Source organism: Myotis nattereri (genome assembly GCF_964212035.1).
Source record: "Myotis nattereri genome assembly, chromosome: 1".
NCBI lineage: Eukaryota > Metazoa > Chordata > Mammalia > Chiroptera > Vespertilionidae > Myotis > Myotis nattereri.
Window position 1 is genome coordinate 119,066,300 of NC_138075.1, and position 20,721 is coordinate 119,087,020.

The 20,721-nt window shown below is 37.5% G+C and overlaps 1 protein-coding gene across 1 annotated transcript in view; it reads left to right on the forward strand.

Annotated features, from left to right (window-relative positions):
- Window positions 1-20,721, forward strand: part of MDGA2 (MAM domain containing glycosylphosphatidylinositol anchor 2) — a 944,924-nt gene that overhangs the window by 912,391 nt on the left and 11,812 nt on the right. The window contains exon 15 of the mRNA XM_081087224.1: window positions 7,710-7,840. Within this exon, the coding sequence (XP_080943350.1) occupies window positions 7,710-7,840 (131 nt within the window). The remainder of the gene's footprint in view (window positions 1-7,709; window positions 7,841-20,721) is intronic.

Here is a 20,721-nt window from a genome sequence, read left to right on the forward strand (position 1 = left end):
GATGATACCTTATTATGGCTTTAATTTGCATTTCTCTGATTGATTAGTGAAGTTGAACATCATTTCATGTGTCCACTTTGGAGAAGTGTCTATTCAGGTCCTTTGCCCAGTTCTTAATTGGATTGTCTGTTTGTTTTTGGTATTGAGTTTTATAAGTCCCTTATAAATTTTCAATATTAAGCCCTTATTACATATATCTGTGAATATGTTCTCCCATTCAGGGTGTTGTCTTTTCATTTTGTTAAGGGTTTCCTTTGCTGTCAAAAAAGTTTTTAGTTTGATGTAGGCCCATTTGTTTATTTTTCTTTTGTTTCCCTTGGTCCAGGAAATAAATCAGAAAAAAAATATTGCTATAAGAAATATCTGAGATTTTACTGCCTATGTTCCCTATGTTTTCTTTTATAATTTTTATGGTTTTGAGTCTAACATTTAAGTTTTTAATGAATTTTGAGTTTATTCTTCTGTATGGAGTAAGAAGGTGTTCTTTTCATTTTTTGCACATATCTGTCCAATTTTTCCAGCACCAATTATTATCCCATTGCATGATTTTACCTTCTTTGTAAAATATTAATTGACTATAAAAGTATGGGTTTATTTCTCGGCTTTCTCTTCTGTTGCATTGATCTATATGTTTGTTTTTATGCCAGTACCATGCTGTTTTGATTACTGTGGCCTTATAATATAGTTTGACACCAGCTTATTCCAACTTTGTTCTTCTTTCTCCAGACTGCTGTGGATATACAGGGTCTTTCGTGGTTTATATAAGTTTTTGGAATATTTGTTCTCATTCTGAGAAATACACCATTGGTATATTGATAGGAATTGTGTTGAACCTACAGATTTCTGTGTAGTATGGACATTTTAATGGTGCTAATTCATCATGACCATGAACATAGTATAATGCTTCCACTTATTTATATCTTCTTCAATTTCTTTCTTCAGTGTCTTAAAACTCTCCAAACACAGGTCTTTTATATCCTTGGTTAAATTTATTCCTAGGTTTTTGTTGTTTTTTTGAAACAATTGTGAATGGGATTGTTTTCTTTTTTGATAGTTCATTATTCCTGTATAAAAATGCAACTGAGCCCTCGCTGGTTTTGCTCAGTGGATAGAGCATTGGCCCGTGGACTAAAGGGTCCTGGATTTGATTCCGGTCATGGGTGCATGCACAGGTTGTGGGCTTGATCGCCAGGAGAGGGCATGCAGGAGGCAGTCAATCAATTATTCTCTCTTATCATTGATGTTTCTGTCTCTCTCTCCCTCTCCCTTCCTCTCTAAAACTCAATAGAAATATATTAAAAAATAAAATCAAATTGCAACTGATTTTGGATATTTACTGCTACTTTACTGAATTCACTTACCAGTGCTAATATTTTAATTGGTGGAATACCTGCTTTTTAAAATAAAATCTGACCATAATTCAATATAGTTAATTTAATATATGAAAAAACTAATTCAACATCTGGGATAATTCAGACCTGGCTTCTTTAGACATAGGACAAATATTTTTATGTAGCATATATTTAATAAACATAAATTGAAATAATTCAATTTTGAGTTACATTACATATATAAAAATAAAATGTTAATTTAAAAATTTATACATGCTCACAGGAAAAGCATAGTTTTTCAGGAAAAACATATTCAATATTGATATAATAATCTACTATTTGGGGTATAATGGTAAATTATATGTTAATATGTTTCATTAAATCTTGTACTAAAACATGTATTTATTTTTAAAGTAAATTCTGGAAGACATAATACATATTATATTTTTAATTTAATTACAACTAACAGGTCTAAACAATATTATTTTACTAACTAGAGGCCTGTTGCACGAAGAGATTTGTGCAATAGGCCTTCCCTTCCCTTGGCTGCTGGCACTAGTTTTCTTCTGGCACCCGGGACCCAGGCCCTCGCTCTGGCTGGGTTCTGGCCAAAGCCCCCCACACCCCCAGCCATCAGGCTTCACTGCTCCGCTAATCCCGGGGCCGTGAGGCCTAGTGGTTCTGCTAATCCTGGGGCCATGAGGCCTCCTGGCTCCAGTGATCCCGGAGCCGTGAGGCCTCGCTGCTCCGCAGCTTCGGGTATGTTTGGCTTCGCTCCACCACTTGGAGCCTGGTATGCAAATTAACCACCATCTTTGTTGGCAGTTAATTTGCATATCACCCTGATTAGCCAATGGGAAGCGTAGCGAAGGTATGGTCAATTACCCTTTTTGTCTTTTATTAGATAGGATACTAACAAAAATTTCCATGTATTGATTTGATGACAGAATTTATTCCTGTCACTTCAATCAAAACAACAGTTCATTCTACTCAAGAGAAGTAAGACTTCTATATAAAATTGTAATTCATTCACTGCCATCTATTTACATTAGCACCTCACATTTGTTGAAGTAGCTATTGGTGACTTTTATATGGAACAACTTGTATTGCATTGGTAATTTAGAGAGGTCATCCTTCATTCATTAAATGCAAGCTGTTGTATGACTTATACTAGGTAGAGAAGCTAAGGCATTACATTTAAGAAATAACCTGAAAAAGATAACTAATATGTCCCTTCTGGAGAAGCAGTAAAGTGTTAAGGAGAAACCAGTAGAGAATATCACAGTCCAAACCAGTCAGTTTCCATTAATCCAGCATAGGCTATAGGAGACACATGCCATAGAATAGAGGAAGAGTTCTCCTTTTTAATTCATGGACTATTTCTTCAAATAATTTCTGAAATGAATATGCTAGCACATTGTTAGTCCATGATAGCACATATGTTTAAAAAAGTATTATTTTATTTAGAGTTTAACACATTTTTTTTATTTGAGTTTGATTTCATTGTAATTCCCCCCTGTTATGGATTAATTTCCAAAAATAGAATGCAATTACATCACCCAGAAATAAGTTCTGCAGTGGCTTTTCCTTTGGGCACATGGTTGACTTTTTAATGCACAAGATACCAGCACCAACAAGCAAGAAAAACTGAACCACACCTAGTTCCTAAAAAGGGGAAGAGGGATGGTGTCAGAAATCTGTTCCCTGCCACAATGGCTTACCCACACAGTGGGAAAATACCAGGAATTTCAACTATTAAATGGCCCAATGGCATAAATGCTTTTCTACTAGTCTCAGATTTTTGAATCAAAGTAATAGTAAAACCTCAGTTAACTTTCCCTACAACTTTAGAACTTAGAGGAGGAGCTAACAAAATCTAACTTATTATGTGTATAAAAAAGAAGTTCCAATAGTAGTTTTAGAAAAAATGCCACAGGACGACTTAGCATTACTTAAGGACAAATAAAGCAAAAGAAAATGAGAGTGAGAGTAAAAGAGAGAGAATATAAAGCTCTAATGAAATTCCACAGTACAGCCCAGATCAATGTGGCTCAGTTGGTTGGAGTGTTGTCCCTTACACCAAAAGGTCATGGGTTCAATTTCAAGTCATGGCACATATGTATAGGTTGCGGGTTCAGTCCCCAGTCAGGGTGCAAACAAGAGTCAATAAATCAACATTTCTCTCTCATCTCTCTTTCCTTTCCTCTCTCTAAAATCAATAAATATATCCTTGAATGAGGATTTAAAAAAATCCACAGTGCAAACCAAGGCTAATATGCCTATAGTAAAGGAAGCAAACATGTTGAGAAAGGCATACTGAATTGATGTCACCCCAATAAATTTAATTTTAAAAAGGAAAAGAAAAAGGCATAATGATAGTTCAGGTGAAAGGAAAATTTGTATAGTACATGTTTTATGTTTTCAATAAAATGCACATGAATATTAACTTTATGAAACAATAAAAGATAAGAATAATACAAAAATAGACTGAGGAAAAGAAGGAACTGGATAAATAACTAAAATAAAGGGGAGCCTGATGAGATCAGAAAAGAAGACAACATACAATGATACAATAACTAAATAAAGATGTCATGAGAGACAAAAAAGCAGAATCCACACTGTGGAAAATAAAATTAGTACTGTGGAGGACAAGCCAAAATTATTTCTTACATTAAAGGGAAAAATAGATAGAAAATAATAGATTCTGAGGCAAAAAGTGAACATGCAACATAGAAAGATAAAACAAAAAGTAAACTAGAGAATATTATTTGTAAACTCGAGGCCTGGTCCATGAATTCATGCATGGGTTGGGTACCTAGGCCTGGCCGGCGATCAAGGGAGGGACGGGGTGCAGGAGGTTGGCCACCAGCCCTGAGGAGGGAGCCAGCCCTTGGCCCCCCCTGGGAAAGGGGCTGTGTCAGCCACCACCCACCCCCAGTTCCCCGTCTGAGCCTGGGGCCCAAAGGCCCCAGAGGGGTCGGGAGAGGAGGCAATGGTCGCCAGGCCGGGAACAGAAGGAACGGACAGCAGACACCAACACCACCGTTGGTGCCCCACCAACACGTGGTTTCCCGCCTACCCCCTCCTTCCCTTGCTGCTGTGCAGCCACCACAGTGGGTGGGTGGTGAGCCAATCAGGGCCTGCTGTCCAGGGGGAGGGACCAGAGGAGGTTGGCTGTGGGAGTGCACTGACCCCTAGGAGTCAGCTCCAGCATTGAGCGTCTTCCCCCTGGTGGTCAGTGTGCATCAGAGTGACTGGTCAACCAGTTGTTCCAGTCATTCCTGTCGGTCGGTCATAACGGTTGCTTAGGCTTTTATATATACCGACTAGAGGCCTGATGCACGAAATTCCTGTAAGGAGCTCGGCCCTCTCAGCTGTGGCAGCTTGTCACAGCCCTCACAGTCCCAGCTTTGTCTGGAAGGTCGTCCAGAAAGCTGTCTGGTCTAATTAGCATATTATGCTTTTATTATTATAGATGTGCATGCATCATTCCCAAATAGAATACTAGCAACTTGAATCAAATATAGTAAGAGAGTGGCAGTTCATTACCAAGTGAAATGTATTCCTGTAATAGTCATAGTTCAACATTCCTTAAGAAACGTACTAATATAATAAATTGCATCAATATAGAGAAATGTCATTTTAATATCTTGATAGCTAATAATAAGACATTGTGAAGACTATGAGACATAATTGCTACATACTTTAACTCCGTTTAATTCTCACAAGAACCTGATACTAGTTATTATTATCATCATCACTTACCTGATAAGAAAACTGAGATGAAAGATTAAGAGACTAAGCCAGGGGTGGGCAAACTTTTTGACTCGAGGGCCACAATGGGTTCTTAAACTGGACCAGAGGGCCGGAACAAAAGCATGGATGGAGTGTTTGTGTGAACTAATATAAATTCAAAGTAAACATCATTACATAAAAGGGTAGGGTCTTTTTTTTTTTTTTTTTTTTTTTTTTAGTTTTATTCATTTCAAACAGGCCGTAGTTTGCCCACAGCCAGACTAAGCCAAGGTCACTCAGCTAGTAAGTGGCAGCTGTGATGTGAAGAATGCATTTTTGTTGTCATTTCAAAAGTGGGTATTTATATTTCTCTATATGTGTATAATATGTATGAATGTGTGATCTTATGTATAAACAATTAGACAAAATTACATTTAAAATCTGAAAGATAAACTTCTGCATACCATATAACTGTACAGCAGTATATATACATTTTAAAAATACCTGAAGGAATATACATAAAAATATTAAGGAGGCTACCTACCACTGAATTATCAATTTAATGGTGATTTTTATATTATATATTCTGCTTTTCAGTGTTTATATGCAATATTTATATAAACAAATATATATACTAAGATGTCTGTAAACATATAAATAACTAGAGGCCCAGTGCATGAAATTCGTGTACAGGTAGGGTCCTTAGGCCTGGCTGGGGATCAGGACCAATCTGTGGGACAAACCAGTGGAGTGATCGGGGGACCCCCTGCTGGCCCACCTTGGCCAGCCTGGCACACTTGCTGGCTGGCCCCACCCCCCACTGCCCACTCTCTGGTCAGCCCCACCCCCGGAGCCACTGCTGGTTACTGGCAGCAGGGTGATCAGAAGGCCCCGCTGGCACCTGCCTCTGCTGGCCTGGGCCCTGCGGGCTGGAGGAAGCTCTTGCATTGAGCATCTGCCCCCTGGTGGTCAGTGTGTGTCATAGCGACCGGTCGTTCCACTGTTTGTTCCACCATCTGGTCTATTTGCATGTTAGGCTTTTATTATATGGGATAATACAAAAGTTATCAAAATTAGGGCATATGGAGCCAATCAGTAGTAACTTTTTCCAGATACATTTTACTGTCATCAACAACTACTAAAATGGAAAAAATCTATTAACTGTTTTTAAAAATATTTTCTTAAAAAAGAAGTAGGGCAAGACTGAGATGTATGAAATAATAGGAATGAAGAGATCTCTATAGGAGTCCAGTTCTCTGCCTGAGGACAATTTCCTGGGCCTGGCATAGGGCCCTGAAATTTGAGCAGAATGTGGAGATCCCACTGAGTTCAGGAGGCAGAGATCAGAGTGCTGGGCAGCTGAAGTAGTTAGAATCCATGAGTCTGGTTAACAGAAAGAAGGGAGGAGCGCAGAGTTGACTCGAGAAGTTTATATGGGGTTCCTCATGAGTCTTTGCCTGAAGTCTAGTCTATTTTTGTATTAAGATTAGAAAAAAACCAATGCTTACATGATAGCAACATAGCAGCTTATGGAGTTGACAGCAGAACAGAGATTGGGAGGTCAAAGAGTCCTGTAAGAAGAGCATTAGGGAATACTGAAGTTTAAGCCATATTAGAGTAAAGAGACCTCATATATATATATTCCTGGCATCATGAAGAAAACCAAAAGGCTCTTTCATAGCAGTTAGAAGGATGCAATGGAGTAGTGTTCTCTAATGGAGGTAATAGTAAGAACTTTAGAGGATTGTTGAGAGGATTAATTTTTTATCTGAAGTATTCAACGCGTATATCATTATCGTTACTATTATTACTATGAGCAGGACATGACACTGTTGAAAGAAGTATATTAAATCATGAGGCAAAGCTATTTTTATTTTAATTTCAAATAACTTTTAGAAGAAAAATGAGACTTGGATAAAGTGAACTTAAAAAGAGTAGCTAACTAATAATATTAGGAACAATTAGAGTCAGATTTCAGGAAAGTTAGGCAAGTGAGTACATGACTACATGCTATCGTAGTTCCTATTGCTACTGAAACAAATACATTACCCCAAACTTTGTGGCTGAAAAGAACACAAATTTGTTATCTTACAATTCCAGAGGACAGAAATCTAAAATGAGTATAATGGGGCTAAAATCAGAGTGTTCACAGGTCTGGTTCCTTCTAAAGGCTGCAGGGCAGAATTGGTTTCCTGGCCCTTTCTAACTTCTAGAGGCTGCTGTGCTTGGCTTTGGATCCTTCTCCATCTTCAGATGAAGCTGCAGAGCACCTTCTTTTCCTTTCATATGACCTTCTCCCCTGCATCACATCTCCTCTGCCTCCATCTTATAATGATATATGTGATTACTGTTAGGACCCACCAGATGATCCAAAATAATCTTCCTATCCAAGATCCTTAACTTAATCACACCTGCAAAACCTGCAATGTCAGATAAAGTAACATTCACAGGTTCTAGGGGTTTGGGGGCTGTCATTTTTGGAGGCCTGCCACACATGCCAATCAGAGCAAGATTGGCAATGAGAGGGGAAGAGAGGAGGAGGCAATAGAATTTTCTGCAAAATTTCATTTTTAAAGTGGTCAAGAAGAAACACATTTGAAGCAAAAACAAATGTATAAAATAAAATTTCATTGTTATTTTTAGGTGTTTTAAATGTTTATCTACGTTTGAAAGGGCAGACAACAATGGAGAACCCACTATGGTCTTCGAGTGGGAATAAAGGACAACGATGGAATGAGGCTCATGTTAACATATATCCAATTACTTCATTTCAGGTAAGAAAACAATAATTTCTGCAGATAGATTGCTTGTGGCACATAAGCATAGGGTTAAAGGCAGACATTGAACAAACATTAGAATATTAATATTCAGAAATTCTTTGATATTATTACCCCAAAAAATCAGATGATTAAGGTTATCTTTAGTTGTAAAAGCTGTTTTATAAAGAGAAAATGCCCTTTTCCTTTATTGATTAACATCTGTGAAATAGTATGTTTGAATAATAGTCTATCAAACAATTTGCCTGGAGTAAATGTAATCCATTTTTTAAAAAAATCTCACTTGTGTATTCTGTTCCCTGAAGACAAATAAAATAGGCTCTTATAATAATAAAAGCTGGATAATCAATTCTCAATTAAGCTGCCTGAATCTTACATAATGCAATTGTATATACTTTAGCAAAATGTGTCTCTCTATGAAGTAGTCATTTTAGTTATTTATCACAAAGTCAGAGAAATTTAATGTTATTTTTATTTATTTTTATATAGAAAATAAATAAGGCTTAGATTGAGTTGAGAGCTACAAATACATAAAATTTTAATGACCATAGCAATGGTCATGATGGCTAGAAACAATATTTCAGGAAACCATTTCACTGAAGAAAATGTAATTTCAATGATATTATATAACTATACATGTATATTATATATACTCAGGTTAAGTTTTTTTCTACTGGTGATTTTTTGATGCGCTCCATGGCATATACAGTAAGGATATGACAAATCTGACAGCTCCAATTATGCTTTTTGTGTGTGTGGAATGTCCTTTTCTTGTCATCTAATCTATAAAACACTAATGGCTTTTATTTAGAAACTGCACTTCTAAATCAAACCAGGATGATAAAAAATGCATACAGTTGTTCACGTTGATAAAGAATAATGGAGTAAGACTAGCTGATTATCTACAAACACATAATAGCTACTGAAATCATAGTCCCTGGGAATAATTTTGTTTCTATGAAAGAGAATACAATTGTGAAAATTGAATCTCTGGCAATATATCATTAAACCAAATTAAACTGGGGAGACAGAACTCCAAAACATTACTGATGATAAAAGTAACCTTAATATTAAAATGTACATACCTCTATAGGAATCAAAGATCCCTTCTTTCTAAAAAGTTCATTTTTCTAGACATATTTTTGCTTCCTACATGACTGCCTTCCCAACATAAAATTATTAAATCAAATATGTATATAAAGTAATTTACTTAAGAGAATAGTTATATTAATGTGTGTGTTTTTTTCTTCAGGATAATCCTTTATTGCATATACATTAATATAATAAGCTTTATTGAGCATCATCAGGACAATCATTTTTTATCATTGAAAACATTTCAATAAATATTTATTGCTCCACTACTGTGTGCCAAGGACATTGATAGGCATGAAGATTTAAAAATTGTTTACCTCAGAATCATAGAAATAAACATGCATCTAAACACATATATCACATGCTGTATAATTAAAGTAACAGAAATATGCAAAAGCTTCCATGAACACACCTAACCAAAAAGATTATGAGGAAGAGTCAAGAAAAGCTGACAGTATGAGGTGAAACCTGAACTAAAGAGAGAAACTGCAAAGCAGGGAAAAGGCTAGCATTAAGATTGCAGCAGAGTTCAGACTAAAAAAAAAACACAAAACAAAACAAACAAACAAAAAAAACCCAAAAAACCAAAAACAAGGTCATATACCATGGAATTTGCCAGAGAAACAGAGAAATGTTTATCTGGAACTTGGTTCCCAAAAGTGAATCAAAGACTAGTGTGAGATGAGGTTAAGGAACTGAAGGAGCTTGGGCAATGGGGAGACATTGAATGATTTTACTCAGGGCATGACATGCTACAGTATATCACTCAGATTGTTAGAGGGAAGATTGATTCAAGGCTGTAAAATTAAGCTGACAAATCAGGTAGAACACCAAAAAAAGATGCTGAAGGGAAAAACTAGGGAAGTGGTTTAAAGAAAAGTGGATGACATGGAGATTATATTTAAGTGTAAAAAAACAGCAGAATGTTTTTAGGTTGGAAATTTGGGGAGTAGCCATGAATGACTAAGAACTTTCTAACAAGGGGGTCTTGGGTAATGCTTGCATTACACATTACCTTAAATAAGAAAAAGAGGAAAAGAGACACGCGTCAGAGAGAAACATGGTTCCTCCTATCTTGGACATGTTAATATAAAACGTTCATGGAAAATCCTTTTAAATGTGTGCAGAAGGTTGCTGGACATGTTTATCTGAAGCACTGGGGACATACATGTTTGTGAGTCACCAGGTTGTCTGTGCTACCTAAAGCTCTGGGTGTGGTTGATATTCCCAAGGAGAAGTGGACATATGTGAACAGTGATTAAAGGTTGGAAACATGCCAACACTAACTAATAATTATCATAAACTATGGAAAAGGAGTTTGATCCTATAGTATTTTTTAGAGTTGAAAGGAAGGAGACCCAAAAAAGTTTGGTACCCACAGAGTTTAAAGACAATAGTATCAAAATAAGTAGGTTGAGTCCAGTGGATTGATCATTAGAAAGAGTGTCCACTGAAGAAATTTGCATAAGTGGTAAAGAAATTAGGGAAGACTGCTATCTTAATTAAAGTATTCATTATTCAGAAATAATAGAATGACCTACAGGCAGATATTAAATTATTATATGATTTGTGAAAATAATTGTTTTATTTTATCGTTTTTCCCATTAAAAAATGGTATGGCTCATCTTGTTGGTAATGGCCACTTTAACAGGTGTGAGGTGGTATCTCATTGTAGTTTTGATTTGCATTTCCTTCATTGCCAGTGAGGTTGAACATCTTTTCATATGTCTATTGGCTGTTTGTATGTCTTCTTGGGAGAGGTGTATTTTCAGGCCCTCTGCCCACTTTTTGATTGGATTGTTTAATTGGTTGGTGTTAAGTTTAACACATTTTTTATATTCTGGAAATTGAACCTTTGTCGGAGTTACTGTTTGCAAATACCATCTCACATCTGGTTGGCTGTCTGTCTGTTTTACTGTCACCCCAATAGAATTTAATTTAAAAAATGATATAGGTTTTGTTTTGTTTTTGCAAGTGAATGAATTCTTTATTCAGGATGCTGCAGTAGGGAGAACACTAAATGGAATGCTTCCCTCAAAATAAGCAATGAGAGGGGTTTCATATGGGGAAGAGACAAGAACCACAGTGCCAGCTCCAAGTTTGAGATTGTAATCGTATAGAAAGAAATTGCTTTTCTTTGTGCATTGACCAATCTTAATTCATTGCATCCTGTTCCCAGAATTATTGATTAAAAAGGAGATTTCAAGATGTGAGTTAGCATATATGCATATTATTTGGTTAATCTCTTCCTGCCCACCCTACCCACCCACTCTTCTCTCCTAGATTCCTCAGTCTGTTTCATGTTCCCATCCCTCTGGTTTTATTTTATTCAGCAGCTTATTTTGTTCACTCAATTCCACATATAGGTGAGATCAGGTGATATTTGTTTTTCTCTGACTGGCTTATTTTGTTTAGCATAATACAGACAATAATGGTGAAGGCTTGGAGTGGGGTGGGGACTCGGTAGAGGGGGCAATGGGGAGAAAAAATGGAGGACATCTCTAATACTCTCAACAATAAAGATTTTTTTAAAAGACCAAGAAACACTATGCCAACTTTCTTTGGCCACAATTAAATAAATAAATAATAAGTGAGTTAGTCTGTTGTTACCAGGAAGTATGTGGTCAGTGTAAATTCAGAACAAAACATTTTACTATTCACTATAAATGACAAGTTTTCCACAGCCTCTGCAATTTACATATTAAATTCATAAAAAGAGATTTACAAGAATGTTCAAAGCAGATGTTCAAGAACGTTCAAATGAGTAAAGCTCTATTCACCATGATCAGACCTTGGAGAACTTTACCTAATTAGCTCTACTCATTCCAACTGAGAAATCAGACTGGGTGTGCGTAGTCGGTGCCCAAAATAGTTATTATTCCTGGTGGGGTTTTTTTGTCCTTTTTGTAGATCCACATTTCCATCTGGTATCAAATTTATTTTGCCTGAAGGACTTCTCTTAACATATATTGTAGTGTGGATTTGCTAAACATGAAGTCTTTTTTTTTTTAATTTTTTTTTATTGCTTAAAGTATTACACTAAACATGAATTCTTTTCACCTTGTGTACTTCTGACAATGTCTGTAGCACCTTTATTTGTTGAAAGACATTTCCTGTGAGTATAGTGTTCTAGTTTTTTCTTTAGAAACTTCAAGGATACCATTCTGCAGCCTCTGTTTGCATTGTTTCCAACAATACGTTTGCTGACACTCTATGCACACTTCTATAGATAGTGATTTTCCTTTGGTTGCTTTTAAGATTTTCTTTTTATCCCTAGTTTTGAAAGATTGACTGTGATGTGCTTTTGCTTAGTTTTATACATTTTTCATATGCTTGGGCTTATGAACTTCTTGGATCTGTGAATTTATAGTTTTGATAAAATGTAAGGATTTTCTGGCTAATGTTTTTTTAAATGTTTTTGCTCCTTTTCCTCTTCTTTGAAGACTCTTTGAAGACTATATATGTGTAATTACACATATATAAGGGCCCCTTAAAGATGTCACACAGCTCATTAAGGCTTTTAAATTCTGAATTTTTTTCTCTTGTGTTCCATTTTGGATAGTTTTTATTGTCTTCACATTCACTTATTATTTCTTTTGAAATTTCTATTTGCCCTTAATACCACTCAGTGTATTTTTCATCTCAGCCATTGTACTTTCATCTCTATAAACTCAATTTGAGTCTTTAAAAACTATTTTCCATGTCTCTGGTTAATGTTTTGAACATATGAAATTATATTATAATAATAATTGTTCTAATGCCACTGTCTGCCAATGCTAACATCTGTGTCAGTGCTAGGTTGGTTTTGATTAATTGTTGTTTTTTCGCCTCATTACAAATCATTATATTCCTGCTCCTTTGCATGCCTGATAGTGTGGCCGGATGTCAGACACTGTGCATTTTACCTTGATAGGTATTGGAAACTTTTTTCTTAAATATATGTTTTATTGGTGTTTTAGAGAGAGAGGGTGAGAAGATAGAAACATCAATTGGCTGCCTCCTGCACGCCCTCTAGTGGGGGTCAAGCCAACAACCCAGGCATATGTCCTGACAGGGAATCCAAGCAGAACCTCTTGGTGCCAGGGACAACACTCAATCCTGAGCCACACTGGCCAGGCAGTATTCTTGAGCTTGTTTGGGGATGTAGTTCAGTTCCTTGGAAACAGTTTTATCATTGTTGGCCTTGCTTTTAAGATTTGTTAGGCAACACAGTGATTCCCCTTCTGAATGTATATACAAAGAAACAAACTCAAAAGAATGTGTGCACCCCCATAGTCATTACAGTGTTATTTACAGCAGCCAATATATAGAAGAAGCCCAAGTGCCCATTAATAGATGAATGAAAAAGAAGATGTGGTACATACATACAATGGAATATTGTTTGGCTATTTTTAAAAAAGGAAATCTTACAATTTATGACAGCATGGATGGACCTAGAGTGTAGCATCTATACTAATAAAAGGGTAATGCTAATTAGACTGGGTTGACTGGACATCTTTTGGACGTCTGATTTCCTTCCGGACAGTTAGGGGGCGGCCAGGCCTGCAGGGGGGCAGTTAGGGGGCGATAAAGCTGGCAAGCAGAGGCAGTTAGGGGCAATCAGGCAGGCAGGCAGGTGAATGGTTAGGAGCCAGCAGTCCCAGATTGCAAGAGGGATGTCCAACTGCTGGTTTAGCCACCATCCCTAAACCGGCAGTCAGACATCACCTGAGGGGTCTTGGATTGGAGAGGGTGCAGGCTGGGCTGAGGGACCCGCAACCCCCCAGGCACGAATTTCATGCACTGGGCCTCTAGTACTAAATGAAATAAGTCAGTTGAGAAAGACAAATACCATATGATTTCACTCATATGTGGAATCTAAAGAACAATATGCATAAACTAACAAAACACGCTCATAGAAATAAAGTGGGTGGGGTGTTGGGGGACCAAATAAAAAGGTGAAGGGATTACTAATTATATATTAGAAGTTATAGAATAGACATAGGGAGGTAAAATACAGCATAGAAAATATAGTCAATAATGATGTATGACTATGTATGGTGTCAGGTGAGGACTGGAAATGTCAGGGTAATACTTTGTAAAGTATATGATTGTTTAACCACTATGATATACAAAGTAATATGGGCTGTAAACTGTGATTGAAACAAAAGAAATCAAATAAAAAAGATTTCTTAGGTGAGACCAGAGCAGTGTTTGGTTATAGGGCTAATAATTTTTCAAAATGAATGAAGTCTTCTGAGTACTCTAGACAGTGTCCCATGGATTATGTAGTTTTCCAAGTCCTGTGTGAGCTGGTACCGTTACCTTAGATGAGCTGGTACTGTTACCTTAAATGCATCCCTCTGGTTGTTTTCAAGGTTTGGGTACTTTCCTCACATTAATGTCCTGATCAATACTTCTCTGAATATGTGAGGGAGCCCCTCTGCAGATCCCTCTTTCTGTGCAACACTTTCTTTGCTGGTATTCCACCTGCACACTCCAGGTGCCATAGACTCCTTGGACTCTGAGTTCCATCTTCTCAACTCAGATTTTCTACCAGGTTTGTTCTCTTGCACCGTGTGGCCTACAAATTCTGTATAGTGCAGTGGTGAGGCTGTTTGATTTCCATCTCTCAGGATTCACTGTTCTTCATTACCTGATGGTTAGTGTCCTGAGCATCATCATTTTATAAATCCTGTTCAGTTATTTGGTTGTTTCAGGTGGGAGGATATATCTGCCTCCTGGTACTCTATCATGGCTGGAAGAAAATTAAAAAGTAAAGATTTTGAACCAATGTATTTCTAAGCTATTTAAATTACCAGTGGAAGTAAAGATATATAAAATCATTTTTTAAATGTCAATGTTCTTTCATTTCCTAATATAGTCCTAGGTCCATTGACTAAGGACTTTCTTTTATTTTATAAATCTTGATTGTTGAAGGAAACATGAAGCACAAAGACATCATCCTGTCCTTTTGTTTGTTTTTGTTTTATTTTGGGGTTTCTTGCTTTGAACATTTTTAGACATAGTATTTTGACTCAAAAATTCTTTATAACTTATCAAGCTTTTTCAAAAAATGCTTGTTTTAATATGTAATGCCTACCAGGAAAGCACGGTAACAATTGTATAGAATATATCACCATATAAATTATGTTTTGAGAAGTTTTAAAATTACCCAAATGCCTTGTGGCATACTAAGATGTCTTTAATTCAAGTGGAAAGGATGTCTCTTGCCTCTTAGAATTCTAAATGACAGATAGGTGACTTTGAGCCTCTGATTCACTAACACTTGTCTTATCTTATTTGCTTGGAATTGCATGCCTTTAAATTAGTTTGGTCCATAAACCCTGTAAAAAAATAACCACTTACAAAGTCCTTTGAGTGTGTCCAATTAGTTTGCTTACCTGAAAATAAAATTTTTCTGCAGTCTATTTCAGGGCAAATAGATGTTTTGTCATAGTGAAATTTCTTTTGTGGCTCTTTTTCTAGAATTAATTTAACATGACCAAAGTGTGTAATGAAAATATATTTTGCTGGATTGGGAATAAGTAGGGCAAATTTTCCAATAAGAGTAAAATTAATATAGTATTAGTCTTAGAATGTCACATACACTAAGGAAAATATTTAACCATTATTTTAGTACCTTACTCATTTCATAATATATTTCAAATGTTTTCTAGAGACACCGTGAAACATAAAATACTGTCTTTTCATTTTCTTACTTATAAGTGAAAGTAATGCTGGAGATCTCTTCTTATATCCTAATTTCAAGATTTGGAAATAGGTTTGAGACCATTTGTCTTAAACCACACTAATAATTAACATTAAGGATTTTAAAACGAATATAGGACTCCTATTACATCATGCTGCCTTTATATTTATCTAACTAAAATAGTATTAATCTGGAAAATATTGTCCTCCTAAGTAGACATCACAAATTCATGTAGATACATATCTGGCATTCTATGCCAAATTCCATGGCAACGATATGAACAGACACAACCACTGAAAACATCTTCCCATTGCAGTTTACAGTGCCATCTATTTCTTTGTCTTTGCCAACAACTAAACTCTCATGATACTATTTCAGATTAGAAGCTTTGAGGACTAGTTGACATTTATCTAGCAAGTTGGACTGGCAGAGTCTTCGGAAGTTAGTTACTTTTGTATCTGCAGAGATTCCCCAGGAAAGGAGCTGAGGCTACCCACTTGGTTTACAATTTGCCTCTCTTCAAATCTCCTTCGAAATGATTGAGGCTAGTTTGATTACTTGCTGACACAGTTAAAAACAGAAAGGAAAGGGTATTAATGTTAATTTACATTTAATTAATAATGTATTCTGCCAGTTTTCAAACTGCATTTTTAGACTTTGTATTTGCTTTAGCAACATTGACCAGAAGTTATTATCTCTCCTCAGGAAGAAATGATCTTGTGAACATTTGCAGAAGGCACCGTTAACGCTGAAGTCAGATTATCAGAGGTGCATTGTATTATTGGACTCCCCCTCTACTTTCACTCATTAGTGCTGCATGTAGCTCTTCTTCTCTTACTGAGAAATTACATTTGAATACAACCTATGACAGCATCATCTATATCTCTGTCTCTGTATTGACATCGATAGCTATGTGTATGTTTTAAAGCATTATATGTATGTAAGAAACTGTCAGGCCACGAATCAAAACTATTTTGTGTGGTATAATTCTAATACATAAATTCACATATATACTTTCCAAATTTCCACTTGAATTTCCAAAAATGTGTTAGCTTTCTGATTATGCAGTATTTCTTGCATACCGAGTTTGCTGAATTGCATAGACATACAGTGAAAACATTAAAATGTTAGGCCTGTCATTTCAATGAGGAAATCATTTTAAGTATCAACCTTATTGTGTATGAGGTTTCCATAATCTGAACCCTGTTTTAGGAGACCTAAACTTCAACATTTGCTCCCCAAGTATCTAGATGTTGTTACTTCCTTCTTCATGGCAATTAAATAAAATGCTTTTGGAATTATAGAAGAGGAAAGGTACATGGTTTTTGTTAGGTCACCAAAGGAGGAATGCACAAGGCCAGAATGGTGAGGGATTTTTGAATTTATTTGATCATCTGCACACCAGGTGGTTGAGCCTGGATGGCTCCAGCACCCAGTGAGGAGCTGAAATAAAACTGAGACCTAGATGTTATCTTTAGGGAGGAAAAGATTAGGGGTCTTAGTTGCCTGACTGGTTATTTGCTAGGGGAGGATTTGTTACCCTGGTGGAGAAATTTTTTACTTTTCTAGTTTTGTCCCTTGCTATTAAAGGGTTTTTCTCCGGCCTGATTTTTCTGATTTGTTAACAATGTGGGAAAGAGTAGAATCTATTTCCAGCCAAATTTAGTACTTTAAATTTCCTGAGATTATAATCTCCCATTCACTGGCTTAACTTCTTATTTTTACTGAACCTTAATCCTTGCTGTTTTACTTTTACACCTTAATATTGCTAGATTAAAGACTTTCATTTTCTTTCAAGCAGAGCAACCAAGTTGGTTGCCTTCCAGAAAAACAGGTAGGAGAGAGACGTGTTGGCCAGTAATGCAGTGCATACATCTCAAGTAAAAGTAACTTTCTTTTACTTATGGTATCTCATTAATGGTGAGACTTAATGCTTGAATAATAACTTTTAGTTTACTCTGTAAATAGTAAATTTAAATTTACTTTTAAACAGCATTCTTTTGACTACTAATCATTTGCATATATATGCAAATTTTACTGGACTTTACTAGAACCAGTTGCTGATAAAATATTGGCTTCTCATATGAATGAGTTTATATGAGACCTTGATTATATTGTGAAAAAAGAACTTATCAAGTAATTCAAGTATTATCCTTTATTGAAAAAGCAAAGTAAGCAAATTTATACATTTGACCCATGAAGTACAGATGCCATCCCTCCCCCGCACCACCCAGCCAATCTGAAGAGCAGGCTAGGTGTGGGTCTGAGGCATTATATACACTTCTGTCTTAAAATTCCGCTGCTGCATATGCTGATTGAGCTTAAGAAGTGTCCAGCAACCTTATCCTGCCAGGCTTGGAGACTGAAACCTCAGGCTTTCTTGCTCAGAGGAAAATGGCCCTTGTCCTCCCCTCCCTTTTTTTTTTTCTTTCTTTTCCCCTCTCCCCCTCCCTTTCTGTCCTTGTCAGGGGGGAGGTAAGGGCTTTTTAGTTACAGGCAGGCTATAAATTAGCTAGTGGTCTGGCCTTTGTTTAAACTTTAAATAGTTAACTTTAGAATTTATTTCTTTCTTTCAACATTTCTCTTTTCCTTCTCATCACATATGCAACCTTCACAAATTTCACACTTTCGAATTAGCCTTCAAACCTTCTTTGTATGTCCTTCAAAAATGCATCACCATGCCTCAGCCCTTCCATTAAGTATTTCTACTCTAATAGTCTTTCTTTCTGTCATACCTTCAGCAGCTTGTACAGACCTTTTCTTTCTTTTTTCTCTAAAATGTATTAGAATCCTTCACTCTTAGAAACCTTAATTTTCCAAAGATTACCAAAAAGTAAACAGCCAGCATTTCTTAGATTAACATTTATGAACACACTTCAAATGCACTCTTACTTTCAAGAAAATATACCTTCAACAAAGTACAGGAGACCATCTGTAATAAAAAACTAAGAGCAGACAAATTAAAACATGTCTAGCAATCAATGTTTCAGTATTGTATGCTATTTTAAAATATTTAGATGTTTATCATTTAACCCAACAATGCTCCAAAGCCTTTAACTTACCAAAGACTTTGGAAAATAATGTATAGGCATATGAGGCTGGAGAAAAGGAAGGGGGAGGAGGGAGCAGACCCAGCAGCCTGTTCCCAGGCCTCTAGCCGCTTGGATTCAAAACTGCCAGATTTTTCCTTAGAGCTAACTTGCTAAGGTTTGGGAGATAATGAGCTCAGCTTCTGATAATAGCCAGACTGTTAAATAAGCCTGTGAGGTAAAGAAAGTTGTTCTTTTGGAAAGGTAGGGTGGGGAGAGGTGACAAGGCGCTGAGGTCAGAGCAGTTTTCAGAGCATTAAAGGGGGGAGAATGCTGGCCTTGGGATCTAAAGGCTCAGTGAGTGTTCCCTTTGCTCAGTGGGAGAAGACAAAAGTTGGCAAGCCCAAGAAAGGAGACCATGCTTGTTCAGAGGAGGGGACAGTCATGGACGAGATAAGGAGATAAGGTGTTTACAGTCCAAGAGTGGCTCAGCCTTGTGGGGTGAGAGAGTGAAACTGAGGTAGGTGACTGTGGTTTGGGACAACTGGGCTTTATGAGGGATGCATGGTGGCCCTGGCTGGGCACCGAGGTAGAATGAGAAAAGAGTAAATGGGGGAATTTAGTAAGATGCAGTGTAGAGGTGAGGTGGCTAATGCCTGTGAAACTAATCCGTCAACCCCCATAATAGAGGCTGAGGAGAGGACAAGGGTCCCAGCGAATTCAGAGAGGGCAGAATAAGTGGCCCAGTGTCCAGTAAAAAGGAGATCGGCTTACCTGCCACCACAGTTGTTACCTGAGGCTCTGTCCTGGTGATGTGAGTCTGTGGGGCCCTGTCAGGGCCTGGGCAGCTTCTTCAGTGGCCAGTCCCAAACTGGATCCAGAGGGCAGCCATGCTGGACTGGCTGAGATCCGACCTGGAGCAGCCAGACTGCAGTCTGATTTCTAGTGGCCTTCCCTTCCACACCTTGGGCAGGGCCCAGGCGGGGGTCTCGGATTTGAGCAGGACCTGGCCCAGTGTCCTTCCTTGTTGCATTTGAAGCTTGGGCCTGGAGGAGGCTTAGCCCCTGACTTACCTGCAGTTGGAGGACCCGCCCTGCATTTGAGGTTCGTGAGAGTGGTGGCTGGGAGCTGGAAGGCCTCCTACTGGGGCTCAGCCTTGGCCTGATCTCACTTTTGTTTTTGGATTTGGGTTCTTGTCTCTATTATCAAAGACCTTAAAGGCCAGGTTAATGAGGTTTTTTTTTGAGGGGTTTGTGAACCTTTGTTTATTTTTTGAAGTTTATGGTGTGTGTCGGGGGCTGTTTGGGATATAAATGGGTGCTCTGGGGAGGTAGGGTCTACAGTGGCCATTTTCTGTCAGGCCTCTATGAGGTGGGAGAGGAGGAGAGCTGGGTTTTCGTCAGGGCCTTGAGTGATTTCATTAAGTTTGTCATAATTAACCACAATACCCTCAATTCCTGCTGCCTCCCTCAAGGGTAGAATGGCCGCAGGAATAGAAGAGGCTATTGAGGAGGGTAGTCTTTGGGTGGCCTGAGAATGAATGTTAGATGGGAAAGGCTGTTTTGGAGCTTACATTCTCAGGATTTGGGCTCTCAGGGACTGGGGAGAAGGTGGTTGCTGGTTAAGAGTGTCTGGGTTTTGGGAATCTACTACAGATGAGGGAAGGGATGATTAAGGGGGTGGAGGTCGGTGGTCTGCTGGGTCAAAAGTAGATTCAGAATCAGGAAGTGTTAGGGGTAAGATGTTTTGTGTGAAGGAGAAAGATATGAATGGAAGAGCAGGACTGAGAGAGGATTGGGACTGAAGAGTGAAAAAGGCCTGGACGCTGAGAATCTCTGATCATTTTCCATTGCAGTGACAGCAATTATCTAAATTGCTCAGTGTGTTAAAATTGAAAGTACTGTTTTCAGGCTATTGAGACTTATTATCTAGTTTATGTTGTGGCCAAACAGTGTTACAAAATAAAGTGAGACGATTGGACATGATCTCCCCTGGGAGTGTGCAGAGGGAGTGTGACATGGCCCATGAGAGAGGAAGGGTGAGTGACAGACCACAGATCCAAAGGT